The sequence below is a fragment of the Procambarus clarkii genome, chromosome 1, assembly GCF_040958095.1.
Source record: "Procambarus clarkii isolate CNS0578487 chromosome 1, FALCON_Pclarkii_2.0, whole genome shotgun sequence".
In the NCBI taxonomy this organism is placed as follows: Eukaryota; Metazoa; Arthropoda; class Malacostraca; order Decapoda; family Cambaridae; genus Procambarus; species Procambarus clarkii.
Window position 1 is genome coordinate 41,078,676 of NC_091150.1, and position 16,099 is coordinate 41,094,774.

At 42.2% G+C, this 16,099-nt stretch overlaps 1 protein-coding gene across 1 annotated transcript; it reads left to right on the forward strand.

Moving 5' to 3' along the window:
- Positions 1 to 7,587: 7,587 nt before the first annotated feature.
- Positions 7,588 to 8,610, forward strand: LOC138363079 (uncharacterized transmembrane protein DDB_G0289901-like). Its single transcript, XM_069322012.1, has one exon. It carries the CDS (start codon positions 7,588 to 7,590, stop codon positions 8,608 to 8,610), a length of 1,023 nt encoding a protein of 340 aa, XP_069178113.1.
- The last annotated feature ends 7,489 nt before the right edge of the window (positions 8,611 to 16,099 follow it).

The window sequence follows — 16,099 nt, forward strand, 5'->3', positions numbered from 1 at the left end:
GGTTGAGTAATGGTAGTATAGTTTTGGTTGAGTAATGGGGCATAGTTTTGGTTGAGTAATGGTAGTATAGTTTTGCTTGAGTAATGGGGCATAGTTTTGGTTGAGTAATGGGGATATAGTCTTGGTTGAGTAATAGGGCATAGTTTTGGTTGAGTAATGGGGGCATAATTTTGGTTGAGTAATGGGGACATAGTTTTGGTTGAGTAATGGGGCATAGTTTTGGTTGAGTAATGGGGCATAGTTTTGGTTGAGTAATGGGGCATAGTTTTGGTTGAGTAATGGGGATATAGTCTTGGTTGAGTAATGGGGCATAGTTTTGGTTGAGTAATGGGGCATAGTTTTGGTTGAGTAATGGGGGCATAGTTTTGGTTGAGTAATGGGGGCATAGTTTTGGTTGAGTAATGGGGGCATAGTTTTGGTTGAGTAATGGGGGCATAGTTTTGGTTGAGTAATGGGGACATAGTTTTGGTTGAGTAATGGGGGCATAGTTTTGGTTGAGTAATGAGGCATAGTTTTGGTTGAGTAATGGGGGCATAGTTTTGGTTGAGTAATGGGGGCATAGTTTTGGTTGAGTAATGGGGGCATAGTTTTGGTTGAGTAATGGGGGCATAGTTTTGGTTGAGTAATGGGGGCATAGTTTTGGTTGAGTAATGGGGGCATAGTTTTGGTTGAGTAATGGGGGCATAGTTTTGGTTGAGTAATGGGGGCATAGTTTTGGTTGAGTAATGGGGGCATAGTTTTGGTTGAGTAATGGGGGCATAGTTTTGGTTGAGTAATGGGGGCATAGTTTTGGTTGAGTAATGGGGGCATAGTTTTGGTTGAGTAATGAGTATATAGTTTTGAATGGATTTTATCCTTAGTTTTCATCATGTTTTTTTGTGTTAGATATTAAATACTTTTCATGTGTGTGATATCACCTATTTGTGCCTGCAGGATCACTCCCACATAGACCAAAGAGCCGAAGCTCAACTCCCGTAAGCACAACTAGGTGAGTGCTTATACACACACACGGCCTTACGGCTGAGTGGACAGCGCTCGGAGATCGTTGTCTTAAGGACTTGGTTTAGATTCCCGGCCGAGGCAGAAACAAATGGACAGTTTCTTTCACCTCGTGTCTCTGTTCACATTAGGTTCTTAGGTTCAGTAATTAGGTTCCTGGGAGTTAGACAGCTGTTACTGGATGTATCCTGGGGATTTGTGTGTGTGTGTGTGTGTGTGTGTGTGTGTGTGTGTGTGTGTGTGTGTGTGTGTGTGTGTGTGTGTGTGTGTGTGTGTGTGTGTGTGTGTGTGTGTGTGTGTGTGTGTGTGTGTGTGTGCGCGCGTGTGTGTATACTTACCTATTAGTGCCTGCAGGATCGAGCACTATCTCTTGGAACTGGCTTTTCTAGCTACCAGTTGTCTAATGCAGTGACTCCTGAACTATTTCCCTAGTATATCTACATTTAAATTTATGAATGCGGTTTACTTCTCCCGTAGATGTGCAAGCATGCTTCCAAACCCCGCCTTCAAAACATTCTTAGTGGAATACAATAAACAATATCCTAAGCATTATTGTCGTACTGACATTTAAAGTTGTGAACTGAGTTACCTTCGGCTACTTTGTCAAACCATCCCACCTACTGACAACACTAATACTAAAAAAGTTCTTTCTGTTAAATGTGTGATTTCTGTCTCCAGTTTCCATAGCTCCGCTGCTCGTAACATTGAACGAACTTTGAGCTATGCCTCTCTGACTACTTGGTCAATTTCAATTAAAATCTTTGATGTCGTTATCATGTCACCCCCTATTCTCGTATCCTGTGTGGTTAAGTGAGGTTTCCTTAGTCGTCCACCGCAGTAAGGGCCCTTCTGATCCCGATACATACATGTTGCGTATCTTTGGACCTATTCTAGTTTTATTTTGGTTTTTTAAGGGGAGAGGCTGCAGACTCCTCGTCCCATGTTCAGATTTCCGAAGGCTACACGGAAGGTGGCCAAGTTATCTAATGCACTCACGGAATTCTGCTAATGTGTATCTTGCAACAGATTTGGGCTTATATCGACTGTTAGGTCTTTCTGCTTTCCTGATGCAACAGACTGTATCCCCGGCGTCCTATGCTGTTGTACAGGTTCTGTCTCTCCTGTCCAAATCGTCTCAACTTTGCGACCTGCCGGGATAAATCCTAGCGACTATTTTTCAAACAAAAGAGTGTCAAGATTCCTTCATACCAATATTTGAATATGTTGCAAAGAAAACAGTTTCCTATGTTAGGTCGTTGGCATATACTAGAAATAGTTTGGCCCCTACAATCACACCTTCCTGCCTTTAGGCTACATCAACCTCCTTATTTGTCACACCTGTCTCTTGCTAAGCCACACCTCCTTCTCTTGGCCACACCTACCTCTGTCTTTCTCTTGGCCACACCTCCTTCTCTTGGCCACACCTACCTCTGTCTTTCTCTTGGCCACACCTTCTCTTGGCCACACCTACCTCTGTCTTTCTCTTGGCCACACCTACTTCTGTCTTTCTCTTGGCCACACCTACCTCTGTCTTTCTCTTGGCCACACCTTCTCTCTCTCTCTTGGCCACACCCCCCCCCCCCCCTCTCTCTATCTTGGCCACACCTACCTCACACCACCACAGGCAACCTGTTTGTGAACGTGAGCCAAATATGCTATTTATTCTGTGACTTTACCACTACCCACCACCACACTCCCCCTAACACACCTACACAAGTCCACTGACGGACTTGTGCTACAAGTAGCCCGTGCTACTTTAAACTTTTGTTCCGAGTAGCTGAATCTATAACAACAACAACCCCACCACACCTGCACCCCACCACTCTACCACCATACCTGCACCCCTACCACCACACCTGCACCCCACCACTCTACCACCATACCTGCACCACTACCACCCCCCCCCCCCTCACCACTCAACCATATACTAATCACCCTTCTAGAACTACCATTAATTGCCTCATCAATATCATAACCTCCAGCTGCAGTACAACAACAAAAACACCGCACAGGTGTTGTTATTTTTTTTTGTTCCCTAACTCCCCTTACCACTTCGGGGGGAAGGGGGGGGATGGAGTTTTATGTAGCTTCGGGGGCGCCAATCCCCCCAGCCAATGGGCATGGTGAGAAGGCACCCCCTAAGCAGACCTATTTCCATATAAACATAAACTGAAATATATATAAATCTTTTCCCCTCAGCAAATTATCTCCCGCCAAACTGACAAGCACATTAGTTTGACCGTCAACACCACTCATTCAGGGTATAATAAGTGCGGGCAACCAAACTGCTTTCTTTCAAGTACCTTGCAGTTACATGGGGCTTAGCGTTCCTGCGGCCCGGTCGTCGACCAGGCCGACTGGTTGCTGGACTGGTCAACCAGACCGTTGGACGCGGCTGCTCGCAGCCTGATGCATGAGTCACAGCCTGGTTGATCAGGTATCCCTTTGGAGGTGTTTGTTAAGGTCTCTCTTGAACACTGTGAGGGGTCGGCCAGTTATGTCCCTTATGTGTAGTGGAAGCGTGTTGAACAGTCTCGGGCCTCTGATGTTGATAGTAGTTCTCTCTCAGAGTACCTGTTGCACCTCACTTTTCAACGGGGGTATTCACAGTAGAGTTGTACTGTGACGTAGCTTCTGACCATCTTCTTGAGGTTATCTTGAGATGATTTCGGGCTTTAGTGTCCCCGCGGCCCGGTCCTCGACCAGGCCTCCACCCCCAGGAAGCAGCCCGTGACAGCTGACTAACACCCAGGTACCTATTTTACTGCTAGGTAACAGGGACATAGGGTGAAAGAAACTCTGCCCATTGTTTCTCGCCGGTGCCCGGGATCGAACCCGGGACCACAGGATCACAAGTCCAGCGTGCTGTCCGCTCGGCCGACCGGCTCCCATCCATTGTTACTTGTTACTTGTCCACTATTGTTATTGTTAATACACTCTTTGTGAGGATGAATAGTGTTCATTAGTGGTTGTTGGCGGAGCCCACGGAGGTGGAGCTCTCTGTGGGTGGAGCCCTTGTAGGTGGAGGCCACGTACGTGGAGCACTCGTAGGTGGAAGGGAACTATCAGGGGGAAAGCGCCAAGCCATTAGACTACATAGCACTGGGAAGGGGGTCAGGATATGGGATGGGACGGGGGTATGGTGCCCAATCTTTTGGACGGTCGGGGGTTGAACCTGTATGAAGTGAGACCGTCGCCCTACCGTCCAGCGCAAGCAAGTGGTCCAACCCTCGTAAGTGGATTCCTGACGGAGATTCTTGAGGTCTCAAAGGCCCCTCAAGCCTTGCTCTTGATCATTTGCAATATAGTCGAATTGGTTTGGTGCTGTGGGAACCGACCTGTGAGATTTATATTTATTTAATTTATATGAATTTATATTTACGTTAATTTGTATACTTCGATAGCAATTTGTATAATGATAAGTGGACTGTATTTCTGCAATAATCTCATAATCTCACAAATCGATCCTCTACACATTAGGGGGGGTTTATTTATTTATATGTATGCAGCCAATCAAACTACAGTAACTACATACATTGAAGAGGTTCCTTATCTTATAGTACAGCAGGTTAGTCCACCAGGTATAACTAGGGTGTAGACACCAAATTATCCTCTTTGAGGTAGCTTCTATCACCCAGTAACTGGTGCACATAATCTTGCATCCTCGTCTTGACCTGTCAAAAGTGCGCTAGCTGTGAAGCCAGAATCCTATATATGACAAGCTATATCAGAGAAAACACTATACAGTACATGGAACATTAAAGACCTGGCTTAATTACCTTTAGTTTGAGGCGATTTCGCGATCTAACCGGGTCACCCTATATCCTGACATTAATGGCCATAAATGAATGATAAACGGGTTTCGGATAGACACTTAACTTGAATTTGTAGACAGCGTGTTGACAATGGTACACTTCTGGTTTCCATAACACTACGTCCAAGTAAATTTAACAGGAGCCGTATTTGCTCCCGTGTGAGCCTCTGGTCTCAATATAAACAATGGCTGTTTAACACTCCATGCTATTGACGTTACTGGCCGACATTGTCCAGAATGATAGGAGCTAAATTTGCTCCACACGTCTCGGAGGTGACACAACAATGGCTCCCTCCTTCCTCCCTGTCGCCTGGCTTACTTTGTCCAGATTTCAGAAAGTGATAGAAGGGTCACATTTACTCTACTTTAATATTGATAATTAAGTTAATTTATATAAGATGTTTTTATGATGGTAAAGTCCAAAGACTAATGTATTTAAGAATAATTCCCACCATAATAGGTGGTGAATTATAATAGTATGTGGTGATGATATCCCGTTTTCTATAGACGGTAATTCCACTACAAGTTACGTTTTCTATGGGTAACTTGTTTATACAACACAGCTCTTATCTGTCTGTATGATATTAAATGGTGTCGGATTTTCCGACAGGTGCTTTCCCCTGATAGTTCATTTCCCTTCCTCTTGATCAAAGGAGGATGGATGGAGAAGGGTGAGGCAGGAGGGATGGGGAAGGGTGAGGCAGGAGGGATGGGGGAAGGGTGAGGCAGGAGGGATGGGGAAGGGTGAGGCAGGAGGGATGGGGGAAGTGTGAGGCAGGAGGGATGGGGAAGTGTAAGGCAGGAGGGAATGGGGAAGTGTGAGGCAGGAGGGATGGGGGAGTGTGAGGCAGGAGGGATGGGGAAGTGTGAGGCAGGAGGGATGGGGAAGGGTGAGGCAGGAGGGATGGGGAAATGTAAGGCAGGAGGGATGGGGGAGGGTGAGGCAGGAGGGATGGGGGAGTGTGAGGCAGGAGGGATGGGGGAAGTGTGAGGCAGGAGGGATGGGGAAGGGTGAGGCAGGAGGGATGGGGAATGTAAGGCAGGAGGGATGGGGGAGGGTGAGGCAGGAGGGATGGGGGAGGGTGAGGCAGGAGGGATGGGGAAGTGTAAGGCAGGAGGGATGGGGGAGGGTGAGGCAGGAGGGATGGGGGAAGGGTGAGGCAGGAGGGATGGGGAAATGTGAGGCAGGAGGGATGGGGGAGGGTGAGGCAGGAGGGATGGGGGAGGGTGAGGCAGGAGGGATGGGGAAATGTGAGGCAGGAGGGATGGGGGAGTGTGAGGCAGGAGGGATGGGGGAGGGTGAGGCAGGAGGGATGGGGAAATGTGAGGCAGGAGGGATAGGGGAGAGGTGAGGCAGGAGGGATGGGGAAGTGTGAGGCAGGAGGGATGGGGGAGGGTGAGGCAGGAGGGATGGGGAAGTGTGAGGCAGGAGGGATGGGGCACTGACAACCACCACTCCCCAAGCACCCACACCAAGGAGGCCCATCAACCACCTCCCAATAATAATGACTACCAACCAACCCAATACACAGATACTGACTGAAGACATTCAAAAAGCAGCGCACAGGAAATCAATGTCAAATACTTTAGATGACTTGAAACATCAAACATAAAAACAGAACTAAATAAATGGATAAACATCGCAACAAAATACATGAAGGAACCCGTCCCCGTTGTTCTTGAGACTAACGCTGCCACATCCTCCACCATCTCTTGTACTACAAACCTGATATAACATGTTACCTGGTTGATACCTGGTTGATGGGGTTCTGGGAGTTCTTCTACTCCCCAAGCCCGGCCCGAGGCCAGGCTTGACTTGTGAGAGTTTGGGCCACTAGGCTATTGTTGTTGCTGATTTAGATTTAGCTATTTAGAACGAAATGTCCATGTAGCAAGGGCGATAATGAGTTGAGTTCGGTTATTCGCGATAACCTTGTTACTGTGATATTTGGGTCAAAGTTTTAAATTGAGGTGAGTTTTCCTCCTTTCCCCCTGTTTCTTTCTCGCTTCTGTTTTAGTCTTGTTTTAATAACAGATATAGCATTCTCTTGCAACTTATAAGGCAACAAATGGAGATACGAAAGGGAAAGAATACAGAGACATCTACAGGATGAGGTGGAAGATTTATGCTAAACAAAATACACCAGTCTGAGATGATCTTGTAAAAAGTTCTCAGACGTTTTTACTGTGAGCCACGGCAAGATCTGTTTTGTAATGCGCCCCGGCTAGGCTGTGTGTAACTCATCACACACAAACTCTCTCAATGATGTTCCTGGAGTATTTACTACTTACACATGATAAATGCATATTTAAAGATGGAACCTGTTCAATTAAATTACATATTTCTATTTTAGTAAGAATATAGAAAATAAAAAGAAACACTTTTCATGAAAATCTACCAAAAAAAGACACAGAAAACATGATTATTTGAAAACGTTTTCATTTAATGAGAAGGATGTGCTTGTTTGTTTGTTTGCTTGTAAGTAAATTGATTCCACCTTGGAACCCCAGGAAGACAATGCTACACGGACGTCCGGTGCAGTGTTAACCTGGTTTATGTCTTCGGTGTTTGAGTTACTGTTGAACATTATGGTTCACACAAATAAGTTCTGTAGTAGCAAAAAGTAAAATAGTATCACGATATCTTTTTTACTTAAGAATGGATATTCTCCCTTAACTTGAATTCAAAATGATGACAAATTGAATTGCTCAAAATTATTAGTGGAGTGACTAGTGGTGGAGCTGGTGGGATGACCAGTGGTGGAGCTAGTGGGATGACCAGTGGTGGAGCTAGTGGGATGACCAGTGGTGGAGCTGGTGGGATGACCAGTGGTGGAGCTAGTGGGATGACCAGCGGTGGAGCTGGTGGGATGACCAGTGGTGGAGCTGGTGGGATGACCAGTGGTGGAGCTGGTGGGATGACCAGTGGTGGAGCTAGTGGGATGACCAGCGGTGGAGCTGGTGGGATGACCAGTGGTGGAGCTGGTGGGATGACCAGTGGTGGAGCTGGTGGGATGACCAGTGGTGGAGCTAGTGGGATGACCAGTGGTGGAGCTAGTGGGATGACCAGTGGTGGAGCTGGTGGGATGACCAGTGGTGGAGCTAGTGGGATGACCAGCGGTGGAGCTGGTGGGATGACCAGTGGTGGAGCTGGTGGGATGACCAGTGGTGGAGCTGGTGGGATGACCAGTGGTGGAGCTAGTGGGATGACCAGCGGTGGAGCTGGTGGGATGACCAGTGGTGGAGCTGGTGGGATGACCAGTGGTGGAGCTGGTGGGATGACCAGTGGTGGAGCTAGTGGGATGACCAGTGGTGGAGCTAGTGGGATGACCAGTGGTGGAGCTGGTGGGATGACCAGTGGTGGAGCTAGTGGGATGACCAGTGGTGGAGCTAGTGGGATGACCAGTGGTGGAGCTAGTGGGATGACCAGTGGTGGAGCTGGTGGGATGACCAGTGGTGGAGCTGGTGGGATGACCAGTGGTGGAGCTGGTGGGATGACCAGTGGTGGAGCTAGTGGGATGACCAGTGGTGGAGCTGGTGGGATGACCAGTGGTGGAGCTAGTGGGATGACCAGTGGTGGAGCTAGTGGGATGACCAGTGGTGGAGCTAGTGGGATGACCAGTGGTGGAGCTGGTGGGATGACCAGTGGTGGAGCTAGTGGGATGACCAGTGGTGGAGCTAGTGGGATGACCAGTGGTGGATCTAGTTGGATGACCAGTGGTGGAGCTAGTGGGATGACCAGTGGTGGAGCTAGTGGAGTGACCAGTGGTGGAACTAGTGGAGTGTTGATGGATTAACAGGTTTCATTTTTGGAATTTCTCATTAATGAAGCACGTGCCAAGTTGTGTTTTTCAGAGTCTTGGGAAAACGGTTCATTAATTAATGTTGCAGGTACTGCTGTATTAATGTTGCAGGTACTGCTGTATTAATGTTGCAGGTACTGCTGTATTAATGTTGCAGGTACTGCTGTATTAATGTTGCAGGTACTGCTGTATTAATGTTGCAGGTACTGCTGTATTAATGTTGCAGGTACTGCTGTATTAATGTTGCAGGTACTGCTGTATTAATGTTGCAGGTACTGCTGTATTAATCTTGCAAGTATTGCTGTATTAATGTTGCAAATATTGCTGTATTAATGTTGCTGGTACTGCTGTATTAATGTTGTCGGTACTACTGTAATAATGTTGCTGGTATTGCTGTATTAATATTACTGGTAGTTCTGTATTATTCAAAATACAAAAATACCTCATGAAATATTACACACATATGTTTCATAAATATATTATTTATATTTAAATTTGTTATAAATTGTTAAGTTTATCACACGAATGTAAATTTGGAAGATCGTTGCATGACTAGTCCATGTTAGGCTAATTGTATTTATTAAATAAAGAAAAAAAAAGCTTGTTAAGCAAACCCAGTTTGTATTCGAGTAGGTGAGCTCAAAGCTTAGCTAGGCTCTATTAGATCATTTAACTTTAGTCTGAGCAAAGTTGCCGTAAGTTTAAACTCAACTAAGCTATGTTTAGGTATTTAGGGTAACCAAGCCAGTCGTTGCTGGATTTATCAACATATTCTCCATAGATTACAGTACCAGTAGCTACTTCGCATGGAATGTGAACTGTTACACTCATTTTTCACTAATGTTGGAACATTTTTTGTAATGTTGAAGTTCTAATGGATATTACATAGAACAAAAAAGACTAACAATAAACTAACCTTACTTGTCATAGGCCAAATTTAGAACATATATGCCAAGGACAAAAATAATATTACAAAACGTGGACCTTCGTTAGTGCAATAGTTAAATTTTTGTTTTAAAATTCCATCCACAGTCAATATAGGTAATGACAATTTTTAATGACGTTGGATTGAACTTGTTAAAATATTTTAGACAAAGTAATCATACCTTGATATAAGTTAATCTGAGCCTGAACTATGTTAAGATAACCTAGATACAGCATAAGCCAAGGATAGATATAATGATTAGAAGCGGCTTATTCATTAAGCTCGTGTGAACGTAAGTTAATTTAAGCTGTACTTAGGTTAATGATAATCAATATCAGATTTAAATGAGCTTTTTATGATAAAGTAAGCTGGATTAAGTGATGTTAAATTAGGTTAAACTATGCTGGGTTAAGCTAAGCAGAGTTAAGTTTAATTTAATTTGGTGAAATCAGCTGAAATTAATTAATAATTAATTTAAGCTTGATTATGTTATTCTAAGTTATATTAGGCTAATATAAATTGGATTAGGTTTAATCTAAAGTGAATTAGGTTTAATGTAATCTAGATTAGAAATAATCTAATCTGGATTAGGTTATGTCATATTAGGCATGGCTAAGCTAATTTTAATCTGGTTAGGTTAAGGTAATGTGGATTAAGTTAGGTTAAGCTAAGATTGATTGGGTAAGAATAAGCCAAGCTGAATTAGGCAAGATTAAGTTATTCAAGCAATCATAACCTTTTTCATAAATGTCCATTTTGTACATTTATAGTTGGGTCAGTTTACACAAATTTACAACAAATATATTTACCTATAAGAAAGTCGTAATAATAACATAACATGAAATATCTGTAGTTAAAAGCTCTATCCTCTAGAATTATATTTATATTTAAAATCTGACATTTATAATTATTTTTTCAATCATCACAGTTCTGAAGTTTAGGATAAGAAACTATTTTCCGTAACACCTTATACTAATGGTCACAATAATGGCTGAATTAAACAGGTGTACGTCAGTCTAAATCAACCTTTACATTTTGGCTTAAGTGAGTAACATTTAAACTACATTTTCAAAGGCGATATATGTTGGAAAACTAGTTAAGAGCAGTGGCAAGTGGCATATGAGAGAGAGAGAGAGAGAGAGAGAGAGAGAGAGAGAGAGAGAGAGAGAGAGAGAGAGAGAGAGAGAGAGAGAGAGAGAGAGAGAGAGAGAGAGAGAGAGTGAGAGAGAGAGAGAGAGAGAGAGAGAGAGAGAGAGAGAGAGAGAGAGAGAGAGAGAGAGAGAGAGAGAGAGAGAGAGAGAGAGAGAGAGAGAGAGAGAGAGAGAGAGAGAGAGAGAGAGAGAGAGAGAGAGAGAGAGAGAGAGAGAGAGAGAGAGAGAGAGAGAGAGAGAGAGAGAGAGAGAGAGAGAGAGAGAGAGAGAGAGAGAGAGAGAGAGAGAGAGAGAGAGAGAGAGAGAGAGAGAGAGAGAGAGAGAGAGAGAGAGAGAGAGAGAGAGAGAAGAGAGAGAGAGAGAGAGAGAGAGAGAGAGAGAGAGAGAGAGAGAGAGAGAGAGAGAGAGAGAGAGAGAGAGAGAGAGAGAGAGAGAGAGAAATATATATCGGGAAAGCGCCATTCCAATACGACTATATAGCCCTGGGAAGGGGTCAGGATAAGAATTTGGGATGCGACGGGGGGAAGGAATGATGCCCAACCACTTGGACGGTCGGGGATTGAACGCCAACCTGTATGAAGCGAGACCGTCGCTCTAACGTCCAGCTCAATTGGCAAGATTACAAAATATTGAGCTAAACTGGATTAGGCAAGATTAGGGTAAACTGGATTAAGCAAGATGAAACTAAACTGGATTAGGCAAGATTAAGCTAAACTGGATTAGGCAAGACTAAGCTAAACTGGATTAGGCAAGATTAAGCTAAACTGGATTAGGCAAGATTAAGCTAAACTGGATTAGGCAAGATTAAGCTAAACTGGATTAGGCAAGATTAAGCTAAACTGGATTAGGCAAGATTAAGCTAAACTGGATTAGGCAAGATTAAGCTAAACTGGATTAGGCAAGATTAAGCTAAGCTGGATTAGGCAAGACTAAGCTAAACTGGATTAGGCAAGATTAAGCTAAACTGGATTAGGCAAGATTAAGCTAAACTGGATTAGGCAAGATTAAGCTAAACTGGATTAGGCAAGATTAAGCTAAACTGAATAGGGCAAGACTAAGCTAAACTGGATTAGGCAAGAAGAAGCTAAACTATATTAGGCAAGAAGAAGCTAAACTGGAATAGGCAAGACTAAGCTAAGCTGCATTAGGCAAGATTAAGCTAAGCTGCATTAGGCAAGATTAAGCTAAGCTCCATTAGGCAAGATTAAGGTAAGCTGGAATATGTTGTCTTAAAGGATACCAGCCAAAACGGTTTTACCTGCTTGGGTCAGTCAGCTTGAACCCCCAGCAGTTAGCCTGGACCAGATCGTAAAATATTTAGAGAAAGAATGTAGCCTGTGTTGCAAACTCCTGCCCAGCTGCAGTTAATTCAGTCATTTATTTAGCGGACAAAGAAGGGTTCTAGTGATATTAAGTATAGGGTAACAGGTTCGTGTTTGTTTCAATTATCCATTGAGTTTACGATTCAGGGAACTGATGGCTCAGTGATCTAGTTGATCGGTGGTTTGATTAGTCGCGTGTTTATTTTGCAATTAAGTGGTCCAAAATGTCGTTCATTATTTAAAGTAGTGTTTCATAATATTGGGATTTCCGTGGATTGTGGTTTTTCATGTACAGTTATTTATCCGTCTTAATTGTTAATTAGAATTGTGGTTAACATTTGATTGGGTATGCAGATCAATTGGCTTGTGAATCAATGGTGTGTGGTTATATGAAACAGTAATTTACTGGCATTTCAATGTTCGCTGATTACGAGAGATTAGTTTTACTATCCCGTCAGATATGAAAGAGTCCAAACTCGGAAAAACCATAGAGCTCAAACACCTAAAACAGCATGAGATGCTGCTTGGAGTCATAACAATAATTATAGTAATTAATATCAATAATAGTGATATATAAACATTTGACGGTGGCCATGTTCAGCTAACGTTATGGGAAGATGGGAGCCCATATTTTTTCGATGGGAAACTCTCTTTATACTAATGAGATTATCCATATATTTGACTTCCTATAGTCGGCTACAGGAAACCCGTTAGGCTTACCTCCCTCTCCCTAGGTCAACTTACTGACCCTCCCAAGGATGCATTCCGCAACATTTGCATACATTGCAGGTACCTATGTACTGCTAGATGAACAGAGGCATCAGGTGAAAGGAAACGTTGCGCAAGCACTTCTTAATGATTAATGATTAATAATCATTTGTCTACTGCGAGCAATAAACCTAGAAATCATTTGTTTGTGACCCAACTGCGCCCCTGGATGAATATTTATCTTGCTGGAACAGATTCAGTGGCTAAATATTACGGGTTTATTTGTTTTGTCAGTGGAAGAGCATACAGGAAGCAGACATGTGATAGGCTCCCAGGAAGCCTCGCACTGTGGTTTATGTCTTATTCCTCTGCCACTCATCGCGGGGTTTTGAACTAAGTATTTGTCCCACACATTTCCGCGTTGTTACATTCATCATGGCATCTTTATTTGTGGATGGTAGTAACTAGAGTTGTAATGTTACTCTTTTTAATGTTCACCGATAAGACAGACAGATAACACCGATAATTAGACTCAACACAACTATCCAGGTGGATTTCCTTCGCTCCATAATCACACTGGACGTCCTCCCACACCTGGTCACTCAGGACAACTAGGTTAATAATTCACTACACCCTCAGAAAAGTAGTCGCGTCCAACACTTAACTAGCAACAGCTGTCTTGAGTCACATACAGCTGTTATACCTTTCTATGTGATGTCTGTATCTGTATGGTTCTTTTTCTTATAACACAACTGCTTACAATGTAAAAACTGTGTAAATGTCTCATCGCCATTCACTTACTGATTGTTTCTATCCAACCTTGTGAATAACTGCCACATCCACAAATAAACTATTTACCCATAACACATGTGTGGTCAGAACGTCCTAGGCTACCATTACTAGGCTGTTACCATTACACGGTGCTACCATTATAATGCTAGGCTACCATTACGTTGACCCAGACAGTCGCCGATCATTAGACAAAGGGTTCTGACACACACAGTATCTATCGTCCAAATTTACTGAGAAGAATTACGCAACACTAATAATTCGTATCCTCAAATGATAATATTATAGAGTGTAAATAAAGGATTATCGAGCATTCATATCATAGGAAAACCAGCCAGAATAATCATTAATCTTTTACGACTCACTCATTCACCAATAAAAATATTACTACACCCATAAGTGCAGGCGATGAGTCACAATAACGTGGCTAAAGTATGATGACCAGACCACACACTAGAAGGTGAAGGGACGACGACGTTTCGGTCCGTCCTGGACCATTCTCAAGTCGATTGTGAGAATGTCACCATCAAGTCACAATCGACTTGAGAATGGTCCAGGACGGACCGAAACGTCGTCGGCCCTTCACCTTCTAGAGTGTGGTCTGGTCATCATTACACCCATAAGTGTTGCTCAGCAATATATCATAGTATATTTAATTATTATCCTGTGAATCTTAACCACAATTTGCGTAAAAATGTAATATTAATCACGATAATGATAAATAACATCAACAGTCGGTCAAAACATATATATAATTACAATGTAAATAACTCAGAGTATCACTCAGAGATAAGAAAGATACATAAGAAGTGAAGTATTATTGGGTTCTGGTTTGTTGGAATTGATATCTTAGTCAGAAACTGAAACACAGTTTAGCCTATCAATATATGATTATTTTTGCCTCTAAAACATGCCTTTTTATTCTGAATGGCTCGTGAAAACATGTTGTGTAGCGAGCCAAGTGTAGAGAGTTGTGTAGTGAGCAACGTGTAGGAGCAATGTGTAGATAGTTGTGTAGTGAGCAACGTGTAGGGAGCAATGTGTAGATAGTTGTGTAGTGAGCAACGTGTAGGGAGCAATGTGTAGATAGTTGTGTAGTGAGCAACGTGTAGGGAGCAATGTGTAGAGAGTTGTGTAGTGAGCAACGTGTAGGGAGCAATGTGTAGATAGTTGTGTAGTGAGCAACGTGTAGGGAGCAATGTATAGAGAGTTGTGTAGTGAGCAAGATGTAGCGAGAAATGTGTAGAGAGTTGTGTAGTGAGCAAGATGTAGCGAGAAATGTGTAGAGAGTTGTGTAGTGAGCAAGATGTAGCGAGAAATGTGTAGAGAGTTGTGTATTGAGCAAGGTGTAGCGAGTAATGTGTAGAGATGTGTAGTGAGCAAGGTGTAGCGAGAGAGAAGAGAGCGAGTAATATACCTGTAAGGTCCAGTAATCATTGCAACTCTGCCACAACTTTTAATATTATTAAGAAAAGTAATTATCCATTAGCAATGTTTGTAATTGATTACGAATCAGGTTAGCGAGGTAATTAGCTAATTTGGCCGTGATCGGCGCTTTAGTCTTTTGTTAAAAATTATGTAATTCTTACTCTATTTAAGTGCTCGCCAGATCTACAGCATCTTTTTTGTTTAACCATTTAATAATCCAGATTATGCTTACATAGATGGTAATTGTGGTACCGAGGGAGAGTACTGTACTATTTATATGTTATTGTGTCGTACTTGCCATCGAAACGTCATTTCTGTTAACCTCAGAAGATATATATATATATATATATATATATATATATATATATATATATATATATATATATATATATATATATATATATATATATATATATATATATATATATATATATATATATATATATATATAATTACAACTAAGTTACTTCAAAGTTCTTCAGTGCTGGATAAACTTTACTGAGACTAGTGATGTAGACTAAAGTTCTAAACCATGACGTCACTCCTAAAATTGATCATCTAGTTCAATAATTTGGTTAGTTTTAGAAAGGAGACTTTTACTGCTGCTGAAAGAATGGTGATTATTTAACTTTTATTTTTTCTTTGTCACTATGTTTTAGTAGTTTGTGGTGATATGTTCACTTCGTGGTTCTTCGCAGAGGAAAATATTTAAAAGTAAATTATTCATGTATTTTATTTATGTACTGAATTTTTCAAATAAAATATATATAATGAGTTATTGGCACCAAACTCCAGCTGTCAGGAGAAATGTACACCAATACCAATAATATAATTGATTTCATATCATTAAACACATGAAAAACCGGTTAATTTAATATTTTAGATAATTTATTTTTAGTAATTTCGACTATTCATATTTATAAATATAATTGGCACAATTTTTCAAAAAATATTTTGTGAAAGCTTTTATGTCAGTGGTTGATGGACATATCCCAAAAATATGCAATATGTTAACATGATTGTGTCAACGCATTCCTAACAGGGCAAATTAATCTGCCAATGAGTCACGTAATTATATATCTACATGTATTTTTAAAACAAGTACTCTTGATTCAATATTATTTATAGGTCAGCATTTAATCCCCGATCGCCTAAGCGGT

Coding starts and splice junctions, on each gene's coding strand:
- LOC138363079 (XM_069322012.1), top strand. CDS start 7,588: ATGACCAGTGGTGGAGCTAGTGGGATGACCAGTGGTGGAGCTGGTGGG.